The 9336-nt window shown below is 55.0% G+C and overlaps 2 protein-coding genes across 2 annotated transcripts; one reads left to right on the top strand and one right to left on the bottom strand.

Annotated features, from left to right (window-relative positions):
- The first annotated feature begins 289 nt into the window (after window positions 1–289).
- On the top strand, window positions 290–4964 carry CSUI_003830 (glycosyltransferase). Its single transcript, XM_068064025.1, has 2 exons — window positions 290–3759; window positions 4219–4964. The coding sequence occupies exons 1-2, from the start codon at window positions 1147–1149 to the stop codon at window positions 4717–4719; spliced, it is 3114 nt and encodes a 1037-aa protein (XP_067924000.1). The 5' UTR covers window positions 290–1146; the 3' UTR covers window positions 4720–4964.
- Window positions 4965–6394: 1430 nt separating this feature from the next.
- CSUI_003829 (uncharacterized protein) lies at window positions 6395–7430 on the bottom strand (the record flags this gene model as incomplete). The annotated part of the gene is made up of 1 exon (XM_068064024.1): window positions 6395–7430. A coding segment is annotated over one exon (177 nt), but the record flags the coding sequence as incomplete, so codon positions are not given.
- Window positions 7431–9336: the final 1906 nt, after the last annotated feature.

The raw sequence follows: 9336 nt of genomic DNA, 5'->3' as shown, positions 1-9336 counted from the left end.
ACAGCAAGACCTGAGAAGCGACCGGTCTCAGTGTGTGCCAGAGTCTCCGACAAAGCGACTGCTACACCGTCTGCCAAAGAGTGAGCCAGTGTGTCGCTTTGTGTCTGGAGCAGAGAGGAGAGGACAGAATAAGAGAATAAGCGGCAGGGCTCAGTGAAAGCACGCCCGAAGATAATCTCCTTGGCAGAGTAGTGGTTCGCTGCATGTGCCCGGAAGACTGTGAAACCCGAAATTTTCGCCACCCCCCAGTGCAATGGAGGGCGACTTAGGAGTCGGTCTCGAGTGTACGGGTACGCTGCGGGAGGGCGACGGATCTTCTGTTTACTGGAAGGCACGCAGGCTCCGGTCTGGGTGTTTTTCCCCCTTCGTCCGGATCTGGCGCTTCAGTCGCTGGCTACCGTTCTTCAGACCGTATCAGACGCGCATATTAGTTTCGCTTGTGTTCCTTTCCATCGCCTTTTTGTTCGCCTGGTGTGTCCGCCGCGAGCCATGCAGTTGCGTGCGACGGCTGTCAAGAGAGCGACACCAGCGCCAGCAGAAACGTTTAAGGTTCCGATAGCCCAAGCCTGGATTGTTTTTCTGTTGGCTTTTATTCTAAAGTAGCCCGGTTAGTGAAATCCACCACAACGTATTTCTTCATTGCCAACTATCCGGTTTTGTCCCAGCCTTTCTGGGGTCTTGCGTGCCACGGCTGTGTGTGCCCATCGGCAAGGCTAGACGACGGCCGGTTGTCTGCTGCGCCGCTTGTGTACGCCGGAGCGGAATCTAAAGACTGGCGACCCCTCTTTCGTGGATTGTTTTTCGTGAGGCGCGGAGCCATTCTCAAGATAGCGAATCAGTCAGGGACAGCTCAAGCACTGGTCTGCCCACAGTGCCGCCTGCCGACCAGCCCCAAAAAACCCGTCGTGTCTTCTGTTAGGACTAATCCCCAAGTCTGCCCGAACCGTGCTCGCGTGATGTGAAGTGCTCTCTCCTCCTGACAAGTGGACCAAGGAGAGTTGTGTTCAGACGGCTAACTTGTGTCCCGACTGCTAGGGGATTGATTTGTCTTCGTTCTTGTAACACGCCGCTTTCTGCACCTGTACCCGATGCGTACTGTCCCGGCTAGCTTCCTTTTTCGTCTCCACCTTGGCGTCGTCTCCGTCGATGGATCCCCTCGTTGCGACTTCAGCCCTTTTCGGCATTATTCCACTCGTGTTATGTGCCTTCTTCGCCATTCCCCTCATAACTTTGCTCGGCATTGCCGTTAGCCTCCCCGTTCTCCTTCTCCTTTTGGCCCCCTTGCTTTTCTTTACCGCCCCCCCTGTCCCCTCTGTCGCCTTCCTCCACCCTCAGGCAGACTCGGGGGGAGGGGGAGAGAGAGTTCTTTGGGCAATAGTGGCTCATCTGCTGCAGAAAGCGAGGACCGTAGGGCCTGTTCGCGGCACTCAAGTCACAGCGAGAGCGTGTGGCTTTCACACGCTCGAGAGAGGGGCGTCGAAGACACGCGGGGGGTCTGCAGAAGCGAAGAAAGTGAATCTCGGGGTGTGTACGGACGCAGGTGGATGTGGTGATTCGCCCTACTCCCCTCCTCAGTCGAAGGGCGACCAGCAGCGTGGAAATCACTTCCCCGTTGCAGTGTACATTCGGAGCGACTCTCCCTGGCTGAACGACTTAGTCCCCGTCTGCCTTCCTCCTTCCCATTCAACAATCCACAGTAGTATTCTCTCCGTAGTATCGGGGCTTCTTTCTGTAATTCTGTGTGTGCCGCGACTCTCCCCGCGAATTGGATTCGCGGTTAGCCCAGCTAGTCGGGTGGTGAGGGACCTCAAAGCAGCGTTTGCAATTGATTTGGATCCGCTGCTGCAGCCGGCCAGAACTAGCTCATGTGTTTCCCATTGTCACGATGCTTCCCCAGGTTCTCCGTGTTTGTCTTCTAATACCGCACCTCTCTCGTGGTCTCCCTCGTCTCGGTTTGTTCTCTCACCTTTAGTGCTAGTTCCTCTTCGTTCCTCTCAGCTGCATCTCCCGGTAAACTATCCCGTCTGCACTCTCCTTTTTCAGGCTCTGAGCTCCGCACTATTGACGACCGAGGCCCTCGTTCTAGGATTCGTGCCTGCTCATTTCGTAGACACCGTCGGTTTCCCAGGCGGGTACTTTATCCTTTGGTTATTGCACGTCAAGCAGCTATGGCAGAGGTACTTTTCCGTGTTTTTCACGTGTGTAGTTCGAGGCCGACAGAGGAGGGACCGTGAGGGGAGTGCACAAGAGAGTCATGCAGGGGAAAGCAACGCAGGCGAGGCGGCTGTGACCCGCAATGGTGGTCTACCGGAGATCACTCGACTCACGGCTTATGTACACTATCCTTACATCAGCGGGAGTATGCTTAAAGCTGTAGCCGCAAGAAAAGGTGGGGAAACCCGAGAAGGTACGCCGGATAATCTGGCGTTGGTTAAGGGGTACGGGGATTCTAAGCTTGAAGACACAAGAACTGATGCAAGTTGTCGTCAGCGTGTAGGCGAGGAAGATGTCCCCGTCTGTAACTCGCGGAGAATAGCATCTTCGTTCATCTTGTCTAGTCTCAAACTGTGGTATTACCATTGGCTTGCGGGTACTTACGGCGCTGCGCTTCGGTTCGCTTTTCGAGGAAACAACGCTTCTGCGGAGGAGCGGGAGGGCAGTGGGCCTCAGCGGGGTATTGCTGTCAATGCAGAAAGGTCCAATATGTCCTGCTGTAACAGTACGTGGACACAACGGCACCTGGAGGTCCTGATGAACCCCGGAGGCGGTAGTTTGTGTGCTGCTTCCAATGCGCAGCAGAAGCTTGGGACCACTCCAATCGAAAGTAGTACCAGGCGGGAAGATTGTTACTTCCGCGCGCCCGTGGTCTTCCCTCCTTGCCGCCCACCAGACGTCGACAATACGGAAAACCTCATAGCCACGGTTGTTTCGAGGAGACGGAAAGCAAGAATTTTATCGATCAGTCAGTTCCGGCCCGAAAAGAGGCAAATTGACCAAGTTTATATTCTACGTGAGATGCTCGAAAAGTATTCTCGCTTGCTTCCCGCTGACACACACCTGGTTGTCGCAGGGGCTGTCGAGAATTTTGTCGGCGAATGTATTTTGAGAGATCTGTGGCGCGTTGTGCACGAACACTCATCAGCGCATGCACGAGGCGATCGCGTCGACTCGTCTGGGGCGGTCGCGGCTTCAGAAGTTCACGGTTATAACCCAGGAACACGACGGATCGAAAGCACACTGGCACATCCTTGCGAAGGTGCCTGTGGAAGTACCGCGCGGAAAATAAGTGATATTGGCTCGTGCAGGTGTTTCCCGCTTTCTGCCTGGTGTAGCTGCTGCACGCAACAGCAGCGGGGCGAGGGAGGAAGTGACAGCTTGCTACATGAGAAGAATTCCGCTCCCGGCAGTTCGGTGGGTTGGTGTGTGCAGAAGAGACAACCAGCTGCGTCTTGTGAGGTGTCTGAACTGTTCGCGCGCAAGAAGGGAGGAGCGCTACTTTTGAGCAGTTACGGAGTTAGCCACGTGAGAGATTTTGAAGAAGCCGAAAGGGCCATGGAGTCGCACCTACAGGCGACAGTGGAAGTAGGAGCAAACCCAGCCGAAGGACGGAGTGCTGACTCAGGAGCAACAGGAGAACCGGTGACGACGGAAGCAAGACGGGGTTTGGGGGCGAACGCGACCGAGTGCTGGGGAGACCGGGTGTTCGCTCTTGTCAACGTCGATGCCGCGATTCTCCATAAAATGGCACAGTCAGCCGCGGTGAGGAAAGCAGAAAGGATGCGTTACCTTGACTTGCTCACCCCATATCTATGCCAGATGAAGGTCGTAGTGACGGGTGCGTGTGGGAGTTCGATCTGCAGGCACCTCACGATCAGTGATCCATTTTTCGGCGCTCTGTCGTAACGTAGCGGACTACCACTGAGGGACGGTTGAGAAGAGAAAGCGTTGAAGGGAGCTGCAGCTTGAAATGTGCTCGTGAGTCCCTTAGTTTTTTTTTCTTTGCTGAAGTCGATCTCAGTAGTCGCACACCAAGCTTGCCGGACCTGCGGAAAGGCTTCGCCTTCCGTCAGCCAAGTGACCTAGTTAGTTAGTGTACGGGACGCGGCGCTGCCATACCAGTCTGCAGAGAGTGCCGCTCAGTGAGGTTTGGATGTGTATGGGCAGGATAAGGACAGGATCACCGTAGCCTGTCTGTGCGGGGTTCTTCAATTCCTGCAGGTTGGGCTGCACACAATGCATGAAGAGCACTTCGGAATTGCAGTCGTACAATTGCTTCTGGCGGGTTGTTGCGTGGTAGCTCACAACAGCGGCGGTCCACGCAACGACATCTTGGTCGCCATGGACGAGTCTCTCCGGCCACCCTCCGAGCGTAGGAGCCTAAGTACACGCAGTCCCGTTGATACATCTCCTCGCACAGTTGCCCTTTCCTGTCGAGGCCGCTACGGATTCCTTTGCTACTCCCGGCAAGAATTCGCAGCCTGTGTCGCAGCTGTCCTTTGCCAGTGGGCTGCCATGTTCAACGGACAGGGAGAAACCAACCTGAGAAGTACAAAACAGCTCCAAGGACGCGCAGGCCTAGCTGGCGAGCGAGAAAGCGTTAGGGAAGCCGGCAAAGTATGGACAACTGCGATGGCAGAAAGAACTCTCCGAAGTGCGCTACAGCGATTTCCTGATGATCTCCAATTCGGAGCCACTGTTGCTGAGGCACTTGGATTGTAGAACCCACCTCCCTGCTTATCGATGTTTAAGAGGGATCTGTTTCTTTTTGCTTAGACTGGATGGCGCACGTGTCAGTCCCAATTTTAGAGCCGGAGTTCCGGAACTGTGTCTCACGGTGCAAAGGCCGAGTGCTGTGTGGGTGCCACGACATCCTCGCGTGCAAACAAACGCGCGACATCTGGTGTCTAGGTCGCATGCTCGGAGGGGACTGGATGTTATTTTGGGGACGGGCAGCAGACTGGTCGTGCGTTGTTTTTGGGTACCACTGGCTGAAGTCCCTAAACGTCTGCGAACAGAGCAAGGATTCGTCACGCTCCGTGGGAGGCACCAGTATCAGAGGTTTTGATCGAAATCCAGGCGAGTGCCAGCCGTCGGAGGAAAGTGTGCGGAGCCTGCCACGTGGCAGCTGTTGTGGGACAACTCTATCCAGCCAAACGTCCTTTGTAGCACAACAAACACAAGCTATAGCCTTTTTCTTCACCAGTCTTTGGAGAGCGTCCCAGGTGCTGATCAGACGCAGCCGTGAGGATTCCTTCACAGTTCACCCAGTACGGCAGTTGCCGTAGCAGATACTTGCTGCATCAATAGTGTATCTAAGACACCGCGCCTACTGCTGTCAGTTGACTCTGATTCCAGTCGTGTTAGCCAGGTGAGCTGATCACGTTTCACAACAAGCAGTGAAGCTCTTGCGATATCCATGGCGTGTGAACCGTGGTGTACCAGTCATTCCAGCCGCATCGAGGCTGAGAGCGCAAGAGCCTCCGGCAGGTGCTTCGGCAAGTACGGTGCAAGACGACTTCATCACAATCACCACTGCAATCCTCTCGGCCGCGACGTTTCAACGGATGGCGGCGCACTTGTACACATCTTCGAGATGCAACAGCTGCCGGCCTCCAGGAAACAAGAGCTCACGAAAAGTTGTCTGTATGTTAGCAGAGACCTTGATCGCCAGGTAGGCGATCAGCGAAGAAGGCAAAAGGATTCAGCACACGTACGGAGCTGCGGACCGCTGCTTCGACCTGTCAGCGGCCTTCTCGGCACGGGGCATAGATAGGTAATCAGAAGCTTTCGATGAAGTCTGGAGATCGAACTGTGAACAGGTCTCTTAGCTAAGGCAGATAGCTGGGAGTACTCCAGGCTTCTTTCCGGACAGGCAGTGGCGAAATGTTGACAGATGATCGGCTGTCTTAGTGTCCTTGCCAAAACGTTACTGATATACGAAGCTGCGTACCAACAGTAGCTACCCACCAGCATCATCGGTGCTATAGTCACCAAAGAAAAAGTCGGTGATTGGTAGTCTCCAGGGGAGTCAACTGAACGGGCTAAGCAAACTCTTGGATTACAGCGCCTACGGCGCCTCACTTCCCTAGCTCCTGTTCTGGACGAGTATATGGTAGCTTTACGTTAGTGTGCTTCCTAAACCTGCCGTTCGCTCTGTAACTTTGAGTATCATACAGGTGTTGAGGCTACCTGCACGGACAGTGTAAGCGCGTCCGCATTGGTGAGCGGCACGAAGACACAAACTAATTCCCAAACTATAATATTTTCTAGTTAGCGATTCACAATTCTATAGTCCAGTTAGCTGTCTTTGATTCGTCACAGGAGTTCTTAGCTCCGGGCGGTGCCAGCTATGCCACAACCGGCAGAACTGCAACACAACCCACCAGTGCCACTGTTCCGAACAACAGCCTTCGTCCTGACCGGACCTCAGCGCCTTGACACTTTTAGCAAAAAACACGGGTGAGCAGCTAGGCACTGGTATCCTCAGACCTGGAGACCCCTTTAATTTCGAGCGTCGGTGGCCCCCCCTTATTGTAGCCTCCAGCACGCCGACGAAAATCCTGGGGAACTTTCTTTGTGTGGACACCAAACCATGACCCACCTCACCAACGTAGTTCTGCCCTTCTTCCTATCCGGAAAGCTCGTCCCCCGTAATGCAGATCGCCTCTCCTCGACGGTTGGGGCACTGCGAGACAGTATGCGGCCTGGAGGTCTGAAGATGGGTAGAAGGCACGTTTGTGTGGTTGAAGGAGTCCGGACACGAGAAGTACTTGATTCCACGAGAGAAGCAGGAGAACACACGCGATGGCACTTACGCGACGTGCCACGCGTCCAAAGGACGAGTCGGACCAAATCAAACGTCGCGCCTTCAGTTCAAAGAAGAACGCCAACTCCTCCACTCTCCGCGGCACTGTCCATTCGCGTGGCCTCTCGCCTTTGGAGTTCGTGGACTGAGAAGAAACTAATGGGAACCAACGGTTCGTAGATCTGAATCCCCGCTTAGTCTCGGAGTGGAAGATGTCCGACCGTCGGTGACCGTCCACCTGGCGCGTACACGATCCACCAGGTAAGTCCTGCCCTCCGAAAAACGAAATAACCGGAGCTGGCCGACTGTTGCTAGCTCGCGACGTTCGTCACGTCTACGCAAGTGCAGTCACCAAATGCGGTCGACTGCATCTTTTTGCTTCCCACCGGTTACGCGTTTGTCAAAGGCTGCTGCGTGTTCGACTCACGACCTGCGCGCACTATCCTTCTACGTCCAAGATTTCCTCAGTCTCGCGCAGCAGGCTGGGAGTTGACCAGTGTGCGCTGTTAGCTGCACTGCGGTAGTTGTCTTCACAAACCACTTACATACGTGCTGCTCCGACAAGCGCAGGGTGTAACGGCTCTTGGTGTACCCGGTTACCCACACCGGCAAGACCGGCCCGGGCTCGCACAACACAGCACTTCGGACCATACACACGGGCGCGCCGCTCAAGAGCACCCAGCGGCCGCAAGCGGCGGCCCGCAGCGCAACACACACATCACACCGGCGCGTGCGCAGAGCGTATGGCGAGCATTACACTACCCTCGCGTCTGAAATGGCTGCGTCCTCGCCAGCGCTTGCGAGCCGCAGTGGCTCTAAGTCTTTCCGACTAAGCGTGTCTTTTAGCTTGTCGTAGCTCTCCCACGCTCTCCCCCAGCTCCTTGTCCAGCCATTTCACTAGGAGCTGGAGTTGTGTTGAACCGTCACGCTTGAGCCGTCCTCGTGATGCAAGACCGCTTCGACTCCTTGCGGGTGCGCTTACCAGTTGCCCGTTTCTCGCCGCGCTCCGCGGCTCGCACGACCGTGAGCCGGCACTGCTGGCGCTGGGCTGGCGCCGGCCTCCTCAGAACTGGGCAGCAAACGGGGGTAACGAGGGGACACCCTGAACTTCCCGAGAAACCCAATATTCACAGTGCGGTGAACCGGCATCGACGGGGGGACGCCAACGCAGGCAAGGTCATTGACACGTTTCACTGCGGGAGAAGGACCGAACCAGCGTAGACCTAACTTCGTCTCCCCTACCCCGTGAGGTGTAGTTGGCGGGTAGAAACGAGGTCGCCCACCTTGAAAACCTCTGGCTGGCTCGCGCGGTCGTAACTTCTCTTTTGGGCTTCCTGTGATTTCAGCAGATTATCCTTCGCTGACTCCAGTCGTGCCGCAGCCTCTCGTAGTGTATCGTTGCAGCTGTTTCTTTCTGTCGCGGGTAACTCCGGGAAGTCCTCCGGCGGCTGGACGTACAGGAGCGAGAACGGTGTCGCCTGTTTAGACTCGTGCACTGCATTGTTGTAGGCAAACAAAGCCACAGGCCAATAGGCCGCCCTCTTTGTCACATCATCCACCACGTATACGCGCAGCACTTGAGTAAGCGTCCGAATGGTTCTCTCCGTCTGCTCGACCGCCTGCGAGTGAGTAGCCGTCGAGAGTAACCTCTTGATTCCCAGCCGCTCACAAAATGACCCCCCAAAGGCACTTACGAATTTGGACGCCTGTCGGACACGATCGATTTCGAGGATCCGTGCAAGTAGCATGCTGTATGAACAGCTCGGCGAATTGCTCGGCCGCAATAGTTGAATGCACTGGAAGAAAGTGAGCCATTTTAGGTAGCCTATCGACAATAACACAGATGGGATCGTAAGCACTTGTACCCAAAGACGGCAAGCCGGTAATGAAATCCACGGAGATGGACTCTTACGGCCGACCAGGGATGGGTAACAGATGCACCGTGGTTTGTCCCGCTGACTCGCTGTACAGGGTGTCACGTATTCACGCACGTCTTTCTCCAACCCGTGCCAGGTGTACTTTCGACGCATGGTTCTCAGTGTCTTTTTAGCACCGGGATGGCCTGCAGTCGCGTTATCGTGAACCAAACTCATTACGTGTACTCGCGCTGTTGCCGGCACATACAGTCTCACTCCCCCACGTTTCTCGCTCCAGATTACACCGTCGTGCACACTGAGATGCTTCACCCGTACCCCACTTACAAGTGGATTAAACGGCTGAAATAGTCACAATTGTATGCACGCAGAGTTGTATGACGGACTGTAGGATTACAGACAATGTGGTGTATAGCTGCGACCTCTACTGATCTGTCTCTGTTCCCCGACGACTGTGGAATGCCTGATAACGCATCGGCAACTCTTTTCTGCTTCCCGGTACATATTGGACGTGAAACTCGTACCCCTGCAAGTAATCAAACCGACAAGAGACAACACGTTGTCACTACGGAACTTTGTACGTTTTAAAAGGTGAGTGAGTGACGTTCTCTTGTAATGATTCTTGGCATCCGGAGACTATGTGTCAGGATTTTGCAA

This window comes from Cystoisospora suis (genome assembly GCF_002600585.1).
Source record: "Cystoisospora suis strain Wien I chromosome Unknown contig_1728, whole genome shotgun sequence".
Classification (NCBI taxonomy): domain Eukaryota; phylum Apicomplexa; class Conoidasida; order Eucoccidiorida; family Sarcocystidae; genus Cystoisospora; species Cystoisospora suis.
This window is presented reverse-complemented; position numbering and strand designations above follow the sequence as displayed.